This window comes from Gracilinanus agilis, chromosome 4, assembly GCF_016433145.1.
Source record: "Gracilinanus agilis isolate LMUSP501 chromosome 4, AgileGrace, whole genome shotgun sequence".
NCBI classification, from domain to species: domain Eukaryota; kingdom Metazoa; phylum Chordata; class Mammalia; order Didelphimorphia; family Didelphidae; genus Gracilinanus; species Gracilinanus agilis.
The window spans coordinates 176,539,748-176,558,320 of NC_058133.1; the positions used below are offsets into that span (position 1 = coordinate 176,539,748).

At 35.1% G+C, this 18,573-nt stretch overlaps 1 protein-coding gene across 4 annotated transcripts in view; it reads left to right on the plus strand.

Moving 5' to 3' along the window:
* The window catches only part of TRIM37 (tripartite motif containing 37), a 126,104-nt gene that overhangs the window by 10,763 nt on the left and 96,768 nt on the right, over nucleotides 1–18,573 (plus strand). For all 4 annotated transcript variants that reach the window (XM_044676679.1, XM_044676680.1, XM_044676681.1 and 1 more), the window contains 3 exons: nucleotides 3,175–3,262; nucleotides 4,633–4,755; nucleotides 12,548–12,671. In XM_044676679.1, coding sequence (XP_044532614.1) covers nucleotides 3,175–3,262; nucleotides 4,633–4,755; nucleotides 12,548–12,671 — 335 coding nt within the window. The remainder of the gene's footprint in view (nucleotides 1–3,174; nucleotides 3,263–4,632; nucleotides 4,756–12,547; nucleotides 12,672–18,573) is intronic.

An 18,573-nucleotide genomic window follows, 5' to 3' on the forward strand; every position in this document is an offset into this window, starting at 1 on the left:
TTTTTTAAACAAGCAACAACCCACTAAAATAGAGCAGTGTCTCTTTCAGAGAGAGAGAAATGAGAATTGCTTTGTGTATTTTCCATGAAGATGTAGCCTTGTTATCAAGGCAATTAAGCCACATTTATGCGGATTACTATGTTTACCAGTCCTTTTACAAACGTTATTTATTTACATGCATATTACATAAACACATATATGTACACATACACACAACTGAGTTTGTGACCCTGCCTGGTACTTAGAAATCCCAAAGCAAAATTTGTCTAAAATGATCAAGTGGTGTGCTATATTAGTGAAGTAGATTAGGTACACAATATACAGTAATAAAATGACCAGAGGAATCTAATGTTAGATAAACCCAAATATCTAAGTTTTGGGAGCAGGAACTCATTATTTGACAAAAATTGCTGGAAAAACTGGAAAGCATTTTGGCAGAGACTAGACATAGATCAGCATCTCACTGAATACCAAAGTAAAGATAAAAATGAGTACATGATTTAGATGTAAAGGGTGACAGCAAAAATAAATTAGGAGAACATCAAAAAATATACCTAGCACATTTATGGTTAAGGAATGTTTTTATGACCAATCAAAAGATAGAAAGGATCCTGGGAGGTAAAATGGGTAATTTTGATTACATGAAAATAAAAAGTTTTTGCACAAAAAAGCCAATGTAGCCAAAATCAGAAGGAAAGCAGGAAACTGGAAACATTTTTTTTTTTTTAACAATAAGTTTCTCTGGCCTGGGGCTTGTTTCTCAGATATTTAGGGAACGTAAGCCAGATTTATAAAAAGAGCTATTCCCTAATTGATAAATTATCAAAGAATATAATAGGCAGGTTTCAGAGGGAAAAAAATCAAAGATATTCTAAATCATTATTGACAAAAAAAAAATGGAAAAGGACCTATTTGTACAAAACTATTTATTGCAGCTTTTTTTGTGGTAGCAAAGAATTGGAAGTTTGGAAATTGTCTATCAATTAGGAGAATGGCTGAACAAGTTGTGTTATGATAGTTATGGGAATATTATTGTGCTATATAAGAAATGACAAGCAGGATGATATCAGAAAAACCTGGAAAGACTTACATGAACTACTTCAAAGTAAAGTAAGCAGAACCAGAAGGCATTGTAAAAACAGGGATAGCAATATTTTTTGATGAACAACTGTGAATGACCTAGTTATTCTGATCGATGCAGTGATCCAAGACAATCCCAGAGACTCATTTCTGAAAAATGCCATCTGCCCTCCAAAAAATGCAGACTGAAACATACTATATTTAATTTTCTTCTTTTTTTTTTTAATCATTTGAGATCTCTTCCACAAAATGACTAATATGGAAAAATCTTTTACCCGATTGTTCATGTAAAGTATATCAGATTGTTTACTGTTTTAGGGAGGGGATGGAGGGCAGGGATGAAGTGAGAGGAGGGTCAGAAGAAGGGAGAGACGTTGGAACTCAAAACTTAAAAAAAAAGAATGTTAAAAAATTGTTTTTACATGTAATAGAGGAAAAATAAAATTATCTTTAGATAATTCTAAATCATTATTGATTAGAGAAATGAAAATTAAGGCAACCCTTAAGTATTATCTCATACCCATCAGATTAACTGATGAGACAGAAAAGGAAAATGACAAATACTGGAGGGCATTTGGAAAAATTGGGATACTAATGCACTGTTGGTAGAGTTGTAAACTGGTCTAACCATATTAAAGAACAATTTGGAAATTTGCCCAAAGGACTATAAAATACCTTTTGACCCAGCAATACCACTACTAGGTCTGTAATCCCAAGAGATGAAAGAAAAAGGAAATGAGCCTAAATGTACAAAAATATTTATAGCTGCTCTTTTGCTGATGGCAAAGAATTGGGAATTAAGGGGATGCTCATCAACTGGAGAATGTCTGAACAAATTGTGAGATATGATTCTAAAGGAATATTATTGTGTTATAAAAAATGATGAGGAGGCAGCTGCGTGGCTCAGTGGGTTGAGAGCCAGGCCTTGAGATGGGAGGTAGGCTCAAAAATGGCCTCAGACACTTCCTAGCTGTGTGACTGGGCAAGTCATTTAACCCCCATTGCCTAGTCCTTACTGCTCTTCTGCCTTAGAACTAATAAGACAGAAGGTAAGGGTTTTTATTTAAAAAAAAGGAAAAAGAAATGATGAGTGGGATTGTTTCAGAAAAACTTAGGAGGACTTGTATGAATTGATGCAAAGTGAAGTGTGCAGAACCAGGAAACATTTTACATAGTAATATCAGTATTGTAAAGATGATTAAATGTCAAAGACTTAGCTACTGTGATCAATACAGTGATCCAAAATAGTTCTAAAGAACTCGAGATGAAAACTGCTATTCAGGGGGCTTTATGCAATACAATGCATATAGTACCAGGCCTGGAGTCTGGCCGACCTCTGGGTTTAAATCTGGCCTCAGACATTTCCTAGCTGATACTAAGTATAAATTCTAAGATAGAAGGTAAAGGTTTGAAAAAACCTGCTACCTACTTTCAGAGAGAAATGATGAACTCTTGAGTTCAGATTGAAGCATATTTTTTTCATACTTTTTTCTTTTTTTTTTTTGATAGTGTGGCCAATATGGAAATTTTTTTGGTATGATTTCACATGTATTGATACATTGCTTGCCTTCTCAATGGGTGGGGGAGAAGTTAGAGAGAGAGTAAGAATTTGGAACTCAATTAAAAAAATGAATGTTAAAAATAAATAATAATTTAAAAATGAAAACCAGTACAACAATACAAATAAACAAAAAAATAAAAGTGACCAGGTGATCTGAAGGATAGATGTTGGGAAATAGTATCTCAGATAATGTCCAGATCCAGAAATGGTAAAAGCCAGCCTAACATCTCTTAACTGTGACATGATTGTTCTTCTTTAGCATCACAGCTAAATGGTTATTAGGACTTTGTCTTTGTGGTCCTGTTTTAGAAGTTGGCATGTGGTTTTAAAAAGGCTAATTTAGACCATTATTAAAAATTAATTTATTGCTTAAAAATAACTTTTTCTAGCCTACTTAATCAAGTCAATAGAAATAGCTCCAAAATAGAACTTATGTTTTATATTCCTTGAGATTTACCTTAAAAATGTCTTATTTTAGAGAAAAAACTTATTAATTTTTAACTATGTATTTCTCTTTTTCCACAAAAAAAAAGATGTGAAAATCATCATGAAAAGCTAAGCGTGTTCTGCTGGACTTGTAAGAAATGTATCTGCCATCAGTGTGCACTTTGGGGAGGAATGGTGAGTAGAACTATCAGGTATATTATTTTTCTTACGTGTTTTGTTCCTCACTTAGATTATAAATCTCTTTGAACCAATACCATATATTACTAAACACTTCATTGTGGGCACTTATTAGAGAATCTTAGAAGAGTAAAGCTGGAAATGTTCTTAGAAATTATGTCTAAACCATTTTATTTATTGATTATTCTAGAAGTGAGTGTTTCCCACAGTTACTAGAACAGTCTCAAACTGTTAATAAGGAGAATGTTATTACTGGGGAGAAGATGCTATACTTGGAAGCAGAAGACCTGAGCCTTTGCCCTAAAACTACTTGAGTAACCTTATGCAAATAATTTACGTTCTTTGAGTCTACATTTTTTCTGGGCACAGTAAAAGATTGTGATGTGGTCATGGCCACATAAACATCTAATATATGTCAAAATTAGGACTTGATTCTAGATCTTATCCTGAGTCAGCTGTCTTTGTATTATGGCAGACTGCTTCTCATAGATACTATGTTTCTGAATATAGGGCCTTCCTATCTACCAGAGTATGTATATATGTTTTTTTTTTCTTTTTGGAAAGAGTATTTGACCAGAGTAGTGAAGGTATTGCATTAAAAACCCTAAATTTTAGGAAGACCAAGTAATGTTATGTTCCATGAGACCCTCTTATAAAATTTGCATATTAATTGTGCTGACTAGGAAAACTCTCAAGTTCCTCCAACTTGGTACTTAAGTATGCCACCATCCTTTCCTATACTTAATTGATCAGAAACATTAAAGCTCACTTTCTGCAATTTCCTCTTAAAGTTTGTGACTAAGTGTGTTCACTAAAGCAGACCGTTCTTGTTATCTTTGTTCTCAGTAGAACTTCAGACAGAAGCTCTTTGTAACAGAATTTTAGTCATTCCAATTTCTAATTAAGAGCTAGAATTTGATAGAAATTGTTTTTAAATCTCAACTAAAAAAACTGGTTGTGTGAGTACAAATGGATGATTTTTATAGACTTCCCCTCCTTTTTTAACAGGCCACAGTAACATTCTAAATTAATAAATTCATATGAATACCTGATCTCCAAAAACGGTGTGAAAAGTAGAATCTCTTGCTTAAGTTAATCTTGTGCCTTGGGGTCCTTGCTGATGATCTGGGCACACATGAAGATACTAAGGTTTTTTGTTAAAATCCAGGCCTACTGAGCAAACATTCATACAGGAGCCTTGATGCAGATGAAGTGAATTTTAAAGAAAACTCTACCAGCTTTAATAACATTAAAGAAAACTACAAGGCTGAAATTTAGTTTTTAGTATGTTCTAATTTATTGTCCAAAGGATAATCATGCAGAACCTAAAATGGTCTAAAGATACTTTTCTTATTTGATTTAAATAGCATGGTGGACACACTTTTAAACCTTTGGCGGAAATTTATGAGCAACATGTCACTAAAGTGAATGAAGAGGTAGCAAAACTTCGTCGACGACTCATGGAATTAATAAGCTTGGTTCAAGAAGTGGTAAGGATAGCCCTAAAAAGTCTTTGCATTCATTTATCTTCCACACAGCTGCCAAAGTGATAGGTCTTTCCATGTCATTCCTTTGTTTAATGAGCTTTTTTGGCTCCCTATTGTATCTAGGATGAAATAAGCACTCCAGTTTGGCATAAGCCTTTCACAATTTGGCTGCAGTCCATTTTTCCAGCCTTATTATATTTTAATCCATTCAGTGTGGTACAGGCAAAGACCATATAGTCCTGCAGAACTACTGTGATAGTCCTGATCTCCTTACTCTTCCTTATTATATACTATATCTCCCATCTCCATTCCTTTGTCCAGATTATCCCCTATTCATATAATATACTTCCTCCTTCTGCCTTTTAGAATCTCCAGTTTTCTTCAAAGCTCAGATCCTACCTTTCATGTGACATTTTCCCTGATCTTCTTCCCTTGTTGTTAGACCCTTTCCCAGATCAACTTGTATTTATTTTGTATATTTTTTGTCTCCCTCAATAGAATGTAAGGTTCTTGTTTGTAGAAATGGTTTGATTTTTTTTATCTTTGAGTTCCTAGTGTTTAGAAGAATGTACATATATGTCTACAGTGTCTTACATATAGGTACTTAATAAAGGCTGATATGATTGTTAAATTCTTGTACTTTCTTATAATATTTTACATTTATTATGCCAGGTTTCTTCACCTATAAACTAAACTTTTTTGAACTGAAATTTTAAAGGACTTGAAGCATATTACAATTTATGAGGTCTAGTTTTGTGGAAATACAAAAAGGCAGTAATGACATTGAAATCTATAGCCTCCAGCCTTCTAAAGGAGTACACCTGTTTGTTGCTCTTTTAGTCCAATGATGGTGAAACTTTCAGAAATGGAGTGCTGGGCCCTGGCATACCTCCCCCCCTCCCCCCCGCCCAAGACTGAGTGCTGCACCCCCCTCCTTACCTCAGACAGGGGAGGGAAGAAGTATTTCCACTTGGCTACTGGGCGGGGTGGGGGTGGGGGTGGGCAGCTGAAGTGAGAAATGTCCTAGGGCACATGAAGATGGAGAGGGGAAGAGCTCTGTCCTGAATTCCTCTGACTTTCTAGTAAAGAACTTTGGTAGGTGACTGCAGGCATGCCCTTCTTGGCACACATGCTTTGGGTTTGCCATCACTGGCCTAGTCTAGTAAGTGGGAAGTGGTGATTGAACTTCTAAAAATTCAAATAAATTTTACTTCCCATAGCTAACCCTCAAATCTTTTTCTCCATAATTGATGAGGGAACAGCTGATTAAGGGCATATGCTTTAACTTTTCTGAGGTAGAACACAGTAATTTCAAATATATTATACTTAATCCATTAAATGAGATTAGTTGGTGCACTGAATAGAACTCTCTACCTGGAGTTAAGAAGACTTGAGTTTAAATATGGCCTCAGACACTTATATATGTGTGTGTGTGTATATATATAACCTGTATATACCCTATATATACACCTGTATAACCCTAGACAAATCTTTACTTAATGTTTGCCTCAGTTTCTTCAACTTTAAAATGGGTATAAGAGCACCATCTCACAGTGTTGTGAAGATCAAATGACATAATGTTTATAAAACACTTAGCACAGTGTCTATCATATAGTAGATGCTAATTCTCCCCTTCCACTTCCCCTTCCTCTCCTCAAATCTCTACTCTTATCAGTTAATAAGTTTTTATTAAACACATTCTATGTGAGAGATAGTCAGAAATGAAACTTATTTCATCATGGCATGAAGGTTACCCAGGATTCTCAAAGGATAGGCAGGCATTACTAAGCTGAAAGATTCAGTATGGCACTAGTGACAGTGTGTTGTTGAAGGATCAGACTAATTTTTTTTTTATTAAAATGTTTTATTTACTTATTTATATTATAAAGATATTTTATTTTACCAATTACATGTAATAACATTTCCACATAAGTTTTCTAAGGTTATATGATCCAAATTGTTCCTCTCCCTCGCTTCCTTTCCCACTCCCAGTACTGGCGAGCAATTTGATCTGGGTTACACATCAGGCTAACTAACTTTGGAAGGACTCTTATCTCTAGATATTTTGCTACCAGGTGATAAAACTTTTTTTGGCTATAGAAAATTTTGAAGACCCATGAACTGAAGCATATAGGGATTTTAATCTGTTATAGTGGAGGAAAGGCTCATACTAAAGAGAATACATTTTTGAATTATTGAAGTACTATAAATCATGTATTTTATAGGTTTAAATGTGTTTGTATATATGTGCATGTGCATGAATGCACACATACATGCACTTGAGTGGGAGCAAGTGTGACACTTCTGAGAAACTGCTATATTTGGAATTATAAGATCTGGGTTCAGATTCCACCACTGCCACTTATTACCTTGTTACCTTGTAAATCATTTAATCTTTCTAGGTATCGTCTGGAACATGAGGGCTGTTGTACTAGATGACCTCTGAGGTCTCTTTGAATTTCAGGCTATATCTTATACATTTTAGCTCTGTTTATAACATTGTTTCTATGGGAAAATGCATATCAGGTTCTAAGCAACTGACTTAAAAATGAGTATAAATTGTTCATAATTTAGGGGACTGCCTGTGGCTAAAAATTAAATATTTTACTAAGTCCTCTATTTTTTTAAGCCCTCTATTTTTGAAAACTAACATAACATACTTTTCTACTCTGCTGCCAGAACATTTATATATTGCTCAGTTGTTGCCCATATCTTAAATATATTTTGCCTCCCTTAGAAAAACTCAATATCAGTTTTAGACATATGAATATTTATTAGAAAATATTAGTTCTGAGTTCTATTGTCTTCCTTCTTAGATCCAGTACTACAACTCCCATTTGGGGGACCAACACTCTTCTTTGTTAATTATTCATTATACCTAGGTGTCCCCAGACCTGCTAAATTGCACTCTTCCTGCCATGTCATCAAGTAATCTCGTCTCTAACCTGTATTCCCCTTAACTTTCTACCTCTTACTTAGGGAGCAATAATCAAATCAGTGCTACTTTTTATAAAAAGCACACCAATTATTTGCTTTATTTCTACATTCACCATTACTCTGACTTCTTAGACCAAAACACCTTTCCCTGGTTATCACTCTCCCTATATATTTTTGTCTTCCACTTATTAGAATGTAAGCTCCTTGAGGGAAAGAACTCGTACTTTTTGTATTTTTATCTTCAGCATTTAGCCTAGTGCCTGGCACATGGTAAGTATTATAGATGCCTTTTTCATAGTTTCAGAGATAAAAAGGATTAAATAGGTTTTTGCGTCTACCTGGGAAGCTCTTTTTTAATTACTCTGTTTTTGTGGAAAATGTATCCTATTCCTAGCAACTTTACAAATGAACCTGGAATATAACAAGTTGTTAATTTGGGAGACTTAGTTGTATTTATCTCAGCTAAATTTATTGTCATATTTTCAGATTTTCTTAGGTGTCATGGAAATTCCAGTGGCCAGCAGAGGGCACTTCAGCATTTTATATCTAGTTTAAATTCTCAGTAAATATAATCGATGAGTTGGAAGATTTGCATTTCATTCTTAGACTTGAACCAGTAATTCCTAGAGGGAAAAGATGTATTTTAAGCATGTGTGTATTGGTTCCTGTAAACTTTAATTTGTTTTCAAAACTAGTTTGTGACATAGGTGAAGAGATGATAATTCACCCTTTGTATTTATAAGCTGTGTGATGTAGTCTTTTTTTTTTTTTTTAAACCATTACCTTCTGTCTTAGAATCAATATTGAGTGTCAGTTCGAAGGAAGAAGAGTGGAAAGGCTGCGCAGTTGGTATTAAGTGACTTGCCTAGAGTCACATAGCTGGGAAGTGTCTGCTGCTAGAGTTAAACCCAGGACCTCCCATCTCTAGGACTGGTGCTCCATCCAATGAGCCCCTTGTGCTGTAGTCTTAATTATTGTATAGGATATTCCCCTTAAACTTATGATTTTATTGATGCTTTTATTTCCTCTAGTGCAGAGGTCTGCAACCTTTTTGGCCATGAGAGCCATAAGCGCCACATTTTTTAAAATGTAATTTCGTGAGAACCATACAATATGTTTAACACTGAATACAAGTGAATATGAGCATTTTATGTAAGAACAACACTTTTAAAGTACAATAAGTCTGAACTATTTTTAATAACGTTATTATGTGCTAACCAATGATGAATAAAGTACGTTAATGTGACTTCTGGTGCTGCATAGTTTTGCTGATTATTAATCAAAATTATTTTGATTATTAATCAAAAAACATGACTTAATGGGGCACTATAGTACTGATATAACTGTACACATACATATAAAACTCCTTTACATTAAGAAAATTGCTGAAATAAAGAGAGAAAAATTCAGGGAAGAATACTTTTTCCTCTCCCTCTCTCAAGTCAGGCAACAGGGGAAGAAAAAGCTGCCGGCCTGCTGGTTAAGCCATTTGGCCACATAAATTAAGTAGGAGATCAGGAGATTACAGAAAATAACATGACTTGTGTGCAGGCATTATTAAGTAGTGGGGAGGAGTAGGGTACCTTTTCATGGAAAATTGGCCAGGACATATCACACACATTTCCTGGTACAGGTGTTTATCAGTGCTGCCTACTCAATCATTCTGTATCAAATGAAACAACTACTGGGGAGAAATGCTTCTCACTAATGAAGCATATGTAAAGATGTAATCTGACCATAGTTCCCCTTTAAGAGCAGGTAGAAAAGTTAAAAACAATAACAGTCCCACAAATAGGGAGTGCAGACCCCATGAATGCTCTGAGATAAAGCCATGTAAATCAGAGGCAAAGGGGTAGAGAATGTAGACAAAAGTGATCAATCACTATACAGAACCCCAAGATGTCAGTAACAGGTGTGGAAAGAGTAAAAGGAGGGCAGAAAGAGGAACACACAGCACACCTACCAAGCTGAACTGAAGACCAGGATTCGTCTCGCGCTGCAATATCTTAGAAGATAGTCATGGTACCGAAAGGATCACGTGACGTTATCACGTGACGCATGATGTCATGCGTAAACTGTTAGTTACTGTGCCATGGTTGACTTTATGGCTCCTGCAGAAAAGAGCCATATGTTGCTGACCCCTGCTCTAGTGATACAGTTTGAAACCCAGCTATGCCTATTCATCCTCTACAGCTCTTTTCCATGTTCTCTTATATGTTTGCTAATGACCGTCTTTCTCAAATTCTCTTATCATTGTGAGGCAACCAGTTATAATAGGTTAGTCCTAACTTATGCCTTTCTGATAGTTCAAGTTTGAGATTTGAATCAAATGAGACACTTGTACTTAAGATAAGGACCTCTTTTTATAGCTATAGCAAGGAAAGGATATTTGACAAGAATATAGACTTGATTAAGTTGACCAGACTACATGTTACATGTGTCTAACAAAACTGAAGAGATTCAATGTGAAGTTTGAAGTCAGATTATGTGATCTAGATAACTCATGGATCTGGCTTTAGAGTTGTCCCTGAAGGCAAGGGCAGGACTGAATGAGGAAAAGAAAAACTAAAAAAGAAAGCAAACCCTCAAGGACATTAGGTTTCTGAGGAATCCCTTATAATTGCTCAGATATACTTCTTTTTCTATGTTTTTATTGGCTCTTACATTTGTATTTCAAAGTCTCTTTAATTCTGGCCTATTCATTAGGAATGTTTGGAAGTTAAATTGACATGAAAAACTCATTTTCCCCCATGTAAGATTGTGTTCAGTTTTGCTGGGCAAATCATTCTTAGTTGTTAGTCATTATCTTTTGTTTTAGGAATAATATATTCCAAACCCTTTTCTCCTTTCTAATGGTAACTGTCAGATATGGTGTGACCTGTAATGTGGGACTTGAATTCTTTCTTTCTGGTTGAATGAGGGTGTTTTGTTTTGTTTTTTAAATTCATCCTTGAAGTTTTGGATTTTGGCCATGGTATTAATGGGAATTTTCATTTGGAGTTTCTAGAGGTTACTGGTGGATTTTTTAAATTTTCATTTTGTTCTGGTTCTAATAGATCTAAAGAGTTTTTATTCATGATTTTTTTTAAATTTTTTTTTTTTATTTTAAACCCTTAACTTCTATGTATTGACTTATAGGTGGAAGAGTGGTAAGGGTAGGCAATGGGGGTCAAGTGACTTGCCCAGGGTCACACAGCTGGGAAGTGTCTGAGGCCGGATTTGAACCTAGGACCTCCCGTCTCTAGGCCTGGCTCTCAATCCACTGAGCTACCTAGCTGCCCCACATTCATGATTTTTTAAACCAGAAAGTATATAGATTTTTTAATATGGTTGAGTTTTTCTTATAGTTTAATGATTCTCAGATTATCTAGCCTTAATTTGTTGTAGCTTAAATTTTCTAATATTTGTTTTCAGTGTTTCAATACTAAAATATTTCTTGTTGCCTCATGGAGTCAAATAAAGAATGGGAAAGGAAATGAAAACTTGAAAGAATTAGAATAAGAATATTATAGGAAGTACAAAACCTTATTTAAGTTAATAGAGTACTATTAACTATGTGCCATTCATTGTGCTGAGATAAGAAGCACTTGGGATACAAATTTTAAAAAGTCACTGATCTTTACCTACTTTATCATAAATTCTTGATAGACTTGTGTCTAATATGCATTTTTCTGTTGAGGATTTGCTCGTAGATGTTTTCATGTGATTGTTTTCTCCAGAGTTTGTGTCTTAAGCTTCTTTGTTGCCGTAGCAGATTTTTATGATCAGGTTCTATTTTTGTTGTCTGCTCATTTTTTTCTAGGCTTTTTCTTAACTTTGAATTGTTAGAAGTGGACTTTGCTTAGTTTGGAGGAGGAGAGTCACTACCCCAGCTTCAGGCTTTTTTGCACCACTTTTTTCATAGCTAATTATAGGGATTTGTAAGATTTCAGAGCTTCCAAGGTGATATGATCTGGGGAGAGATGTGGTTACTGCTCTTCTGGTCTGCACTCTGGTCCTTACTCAGGTAGGGGACCTGCTGCCTTGAAACTACAAGCATTAGTGCTTCTTTCCATCCTGGAACTGCATTGTCTGAGACTCTTTGCTTTCTCTGCCGAACTGCAACCAGGGCCCCTGCTCCCTTAGCAGATTCTCCTTGTTGCCCTTGAACTGCAATTCAGACCTGCATAATGGTCAGTGGAACTGCAAAACAGTTCCTAGTCTTACTCTCAGTGCCAGCCCAGAGGTCCTCTGTAATTTCTTTCTGAATAGATGTTCAATGTCCTTACTTTCTCTGGGTGGTGAGATCTCTTGAAGCTGCTGCTGCTGTTATTGCCACCGTAGCCTCTAAGGCCTGTAGTTGGTGATTGCTGTTGGGTTGTACTCCGGGTCAGCCCTTGCCACAGTGTCATGTATTTCTCTTCTTAAGTTGTCTTGAGCTGGTTTGCTATGTCACCCCAGAATTTGATTTGAGGTGTTATTTTAAAGTTGTTTAGAGGGGAATATTTGGAATAGTTTGGTTGGAATGTCCCTTCTACTCCTCCATCTTTTCTGAACCCCCTCATTAGGGGGATTAGAGAGAAGCTCTCCACTATCCACTTTCTACCTCTCCTTTTGATGGATAATAGTCAGCTTCTTAACCTCTTTTAGGAGAAACTGAGTCTTTCTTCTCTTGTTTCAACTTACATTTAAATTGAGAAATGTATTTAAAAAATTATTTTCAGGTTCATTGATAACTTGTACATATTAGAAACACTTATTTACATTTTATTGTCAGGTTTTGGTAGTCAAAAGCTTCAAGAGAATTGGCTAGCAAGTTATGTTTATTTTTGCTGACATTTTCAAATTAAAAAATAGTTTTAACTTGTTTATCCCTTAGGAAAGAAATGTAGAGGCAGTACGAAGTGCAAAGGATGAAAGGGTTCGAGAAATTAGGAATGCAGTGGAGATGATGATTGCACGTTTAGACACCCAGCTGAAGAATAAGCTTATAACATTAATGGGTAAGTGCTTTTTTGTCATTTGTATCTTATAACACATTGACTTTCCTTTTGAGATTTTCTGGAAGATTATTTTAAGGCTCTACAAAATCATGATGATGTGGCAAATTATTTGAATATACACTTTTAAAATAAGAGATGATAGTGTTTTTGAAAGAGCTAGGTTATGGTTCGGCTCCAACACTTAAAACTTTTTGATCTTTCACAAGCCAGCTAACTTCTTTGACCTTTTGTATGCTCACTAGCAAAATATTAATAATATTGACCTTGTTTTGTTTTTGTGATCATCAAATGAGAATATTTGTGAAAATGTTTGGGAATCATCAAGCTATATGTCCACTTTGTATATGTAGTAGTCTGTCCATTGGCTCTGGAGTCAAGATGATCTGTGGTCAAAATCCATTTCTGAGGCTTCCTACCTGTGTGACCTTGAGCAAGTTGCTTAATCTTTCTGGGCCTCACCTGTAATCTAAACTGGGCTCTTATTTAGACAGACAATTATTTGATGTGTGTATAAAAATGTATAGAGTCGTAAGAGCTTATAATTCTTTTTATCAACTTAATGACATTATTAGCTGAGTAATAAAATTTTCATATGTAAGTAAATCCCTACTGTTAGTGTTTTAATTAATTTCTTTTCAATTTGTCTTGTGTAAATGAACAGTTGGTATGTTTTCCTACTTAGCTTTGATGTTATTCCTGAAATTTTTCTTCTCTAAGTAAAGAACTTTGATTACATAGACTTTTAAGAAGATTATGGCAACTGTTAAATGAAGTAATAAATCTCTGTTTATGAATATACCTTTTAACAGCTATATATTATAGTACATAGTCCAATATTGAATAAAGTTTAGCAAGTTAGGTAATTTTTTTTCCTGCTTATATTGGGACTCCAAGGTTCCGGCCATTCCTTTTACTGTGTTATCAAACTTTTTCTTTTTTTCATAAGCACTATACATTATGCATTATATATTTCACCTAAATTGACTTGTGACTTCTCAAATATGGCCTCCATGCCTTTGCACGGGCTGGTTCTCCTCAGTGTGTACTCCTTTCTCACCTCTTAACTTCTTAAAATCCTTAGCTTTTTGTAAGATTATGTGAATAACATCTTCAGGAAGATTTTTATGATCTCTGTTGGTTGTTTTAAAAATTTAGTGTAATAAAAAAGCAATTATTATAGAAATGATGATGGTATCATGATTTTATAATAGCAATGATATTATTACATATGTAATTGTATATAATGTATTTGCCCTTTTATTATATAAGTGGATGAAAGAGTACCATATATGAGAATATCAAGAAAGCCAATTTGGCTAGACTCTTAAAGTGTGGGAAGGGAAATAATGAATAATGAGAGTAGAAAAGTAGGTTAGGGTTAGACTGTGAATAAGTGTAAAAACAAATAGAGGGGCAGCTGGGTAGCTCAGTGGATTGCGAGCCAGGCCTAGAGACGGGAGGTCCTAGATTCAAATCCGGCCTCAGACACTTCCCAGCTGTGTGACCCTGGGCAAGTCACTTGACCCCCATTGCCTACCCTTACCACTCTTCCACCTATAAGTCAGTACACAGAAGTTAAGGGTTTAAAATAAAAAAAAAAACAAACAAAACAAATAGAGGGATTTATATTCAATTCTAGAAGAGTCTTGAAGAGGCTCTGTAACATGGATGAATGCCAGGGGAAGACAGCCGAACTCTCTTTTAGTATGGTTCAGTAACAATAGTTGTTTCAGTACTCCTCAGGAATTTACCAACAAAAACTTCTTTCTTTGTTTTTCTCTTTCTATTATTGGATGACTTCTCTGATGCCAACTATGGAACCACATTCTGTTAGGTGGTATAGTAGATAGAGCCTTGGACAATGAGGAAGACAAGTTCAGATGCTCATTGTGGGTTGGGGAGTCCAGCTCCTCCCCCACATGAAAAGCTTTGAAGTATCAGTTCTTTTTCTCTTCTTTTTGTTTTTTCAGTGTTTTGATATGTTGGGATACCATTCTTCTTTATTTTCACAATTTTTAAAGAACTGCACATTCCCTTTGACTACTTGTCTGTTGGGGAATGATTCATGATGTGTTTGTATTTTTTACATATCTTGGATATCAGGTACCTAGTAGAGATGTTCAGTGTAAAAAGATATTTTCCCCAAGTTAACAACTTCCTTTTCCTAGTTGCAGTAATTTTGTTTAATTTCCTATGCTTAATATCTTGTTTGACTGGATGGAAAAACTTACTGATGTTTTCTTTTAATTTTATTGATCATTCTTATCTGGCACCCTTTTTTTCTTTTCTGTGAAGTTTCTTAGTGAGACTATGCCCAACTAAAGCTTTTCAGTCTTTACCAGAAAACCCTTTCTTGTAATCTTCGTAGTCATCCTTTGTGGTGCAATAATATTTTATCTATTGGGAAAAACCCCTCAAATTTAAGCCAAAATCTATCAAAAGATAATGTTAATTATAGAAACATTTCTGCTTGGAAAGATTTTTAGAACTTACAAATGACATTTTATGGCAATCGTGAAACAAAAAACAAAAAAGTAAAAAAAAAGTAAAGATACAGTTTCTATTTATGATTTTTTTGCTCTAGTGAATAAAAATAGTAACTTTAAATCTTTCCCACCTTTGGAAAAATATCTTCCATCATGAGTTTTTAACTCTAAGAATTTCCTTTTCTTTGTTTTTTCTTCCTTATTACCAAATCTTGCCTTAGAGGTATCAATTCTAAGACAGAAGAGTGATAATGGTTAGGCAATTGAGTTTAAATGGCTTGCCCTGAATCATTGAGCTGGGAAGTGTCTAAGGCCAGATTTGAATCTAGGTCCTCCTAACTCCCAGTCTGGCTCCCTATCCAATGAGCCACCCAGCTGCCTTAGAATTCCTTTTTCAATCTGATCAAAAGTAAACTCAATCTCTGAACAGGATTAAATAAAAAGATAATCTCACTCTTAATTTGGGCTCAAAAATAAAACACTTTAAAAAGTTTGACTTTTTTGGGAATTCAGATTATTCTCTCTGAAACTGGTAATCTTCTATTCAAGGAAGGCTTATTAGGTCTTTGATTCAAGAGAGATGACTTCAGAGCAGGACATGGTCATAATGTTCTTTCTTTTCTATTTTTTTTAACCTCCTACCTTCTATCTTAGAATCAATACTGTGTGTTGGTTCCAAGGCAGAGGAGTGGTGTAAAGTCTTAGGCAATGGGGATTAAGTGACTTGCCCAGGGTTGCACAAGCTAGGAAGTGTCAGAGGCTAGATTTGAATCCAGGACCTCCTGTCTCTGGGCCTGACTTTCAATCCACCAAGCCATGTGGCTTCCCCTCATAATGTTATTAATATCTTTATGCTCTTATTTTTAGTGCTATATGATTCTATATACTGTATTCATGTACCATAGTTTGTTTAGCTCTTTTCTTATCTATAGGCAACTTACTTTTCAATTCTGTGTTATGAATAGTGCTGCTGTAAACATGAGACTTTTCTATCTTTGATTTCTATGATCAAAGCAGAAGAATGTGGCCAAAAGGTAGATATTTTAGTGCCTTTCTTTAGCATAATTTCAAATTGCTTTCCATAATGGTTGAACTAATTCGCAGTTTCACTAATAGAGTGTTAGCGTTTCTGCTTTTCTACAACATCTCCAACACTTGACTGTTTCCATATTTTGTGGTCTTTGCCAGTTTGTTGGGTGGGATGTAAAACCAGAATTAATTTGATTTGTATTTCTTCTATTATAAGTGATTCAGAGCATTGTATCATATAGTTATTAATAGCATTTAAAGGGGCAGCTGGGTGGCTCAGTGGATTGAGAGCCAGCCCTAGAAACAGGCGGTCCTAGTTTCAAATCTGGCATCAGATACTTCCTAGCTGTATGACCCTTGGCAAGTCACTTAACCCTCATTGCCTAGCCTTTACCATTCTTCTGCCTTAGAACCAATACAGAGAACTGGTTCTAAGGCAGAAGGTAAGGGTATAATAATAATGATGATGATGATGATGATGATAATAATTCAATAGCATTTTTAAAAATTTTTACTTTCACTTTAAAAACTTTCACTACTTCTCCCCTGGAGAATGGTTCGTGCGGTGTTTCTATTTTTACATATATTGGATATCAGACACGTTTGATGCAAAGATTTTTTTTCCCCCAGGATGACAGCTTCACCTTACCCTACTTACATTAATTTTCATATTGCCCAAAAAATTAAATTTCCTATAATTGAAATTAACTTATGTAATTACTTCTTTTTAAATATTTTATTTTTTCAATTATATGTAATAACAATTTTCAACATGTTTTCCAAAATTATAAGAACCAAATTGTTTCCCTCCTTCCCTTCCTTCTCCTCTCCTGAAGATGGTAATCAATTTGATCTGTTATACATATATTATTATGTAAAACATACTTCCATATTGGCCATTGTTGTAAGAAAATACTCATATAAAACCAAAACCTCAAAATAAAAACACAAACTAAAATGAAAGATAGTATGCTTTGATTTGCATTTTGACTCCTTTCAGTTCTTTTTTTGGAAGTGGATAGCATTCTTTGTCATAAGCTCTTCAGAATTGTTCTGGAGACAATTAGCTGAGAGTAGCTAAGTCTCTCACAATTGGTCATTGTACAATATTGTCATTACTGTGTACAATGTTCTCCCAGTTGTGTTTATTTCACTCTGTATCAGTTCATGTAGGTCTTCCCAGCTTTTTCTGATATCACCCTGCTCATTATTTCTTATAGCACAGTAGTATTCTGTCACCAAAATGTACCAGTTTGTTCAGCTATTTCCTATTTGATAGACATCTCCTCAATTCCTGATTCTTTGCCACCACAAAAAGAGCAGCTATAAATATTTTTGTGCAAGTAAGACCTTCCCTACTTTTAAAAAATCTCTTTGGGATACAGGCCCAGTAGTGATATTACTGGATCAAATGGTATGTATAGTTTAATAGCCCTTTGTGCATAGTTCCATTTCAACCTCCAGAATGGTTGGATCAGTTCACAATTCCACCAACAATTCCATTAGGGTTCCAGTTTTGCCACACCCCCTCCAACATTTACCACTTCTCCTTTATTGTCATTTTGTCAATCTGATAGGTTCTTGTTCTGGTTTGCATTTTTTTTAAACCCTTACCTTCCATCTTAGAATCAATACTGTGTATTGGTTCAGAGTTGAACCCAGGAACTCCTATCTCTAGGCCTGGCTCTCAATCTACTGAGCAGCTTAGCTGCCCCTACTTTATATTTTTCTACTCAAGAGTAATTTAGAACATTTTTTCGTGTGATTATTGATGGTTTTGATTTCTTCATCTGAAAACTCTTGTTCATATCCTTTGACCATTTGTCAGTTGAAGAATGACTTGTGTTCTTAAACATTTGACATAGTTCTTTATAAATTTGAAAAATCAGACCTTTATTAGAGAAATTTGCTACAAAGTTTTTTCCCAGTTGTTTCCCTTTTAATCTTGGTTACATTGGTTTTGTTTGTATAAAACCTTTTAAAATGTAATATAATCAAAATTATTCATTTTACATTTTGTAATGTTCTATAATCTTTTGTTTGGTCATAAATTCAAGCCTTCTCCAGAGATCTGATAGGTAAACTATTTATTCTACGTTGCCCTAATTTGCTTATTGTATCACCTTTTATGTCTAAATCATATACACATTTTGACCTTATCTTGGTTTAGGGCAGTGATGATAAACCCTTTAGAGACTGTGTGCCATGCCACACACCCCTCCCCCACATTGTGTGCCATTTACATGCATCTTCCCTTCCCTCCCCCATTCTGGCTTGCCGCCTTTCCCTGGACAGGGGAGGGAGAAAGGAAGGAAATGGTCTGGGTTCTCCACTCAGAGGAGGGAATAAGCACGTTGATTGAGCTGCTGGGCAGAGGGGCTGAGAAG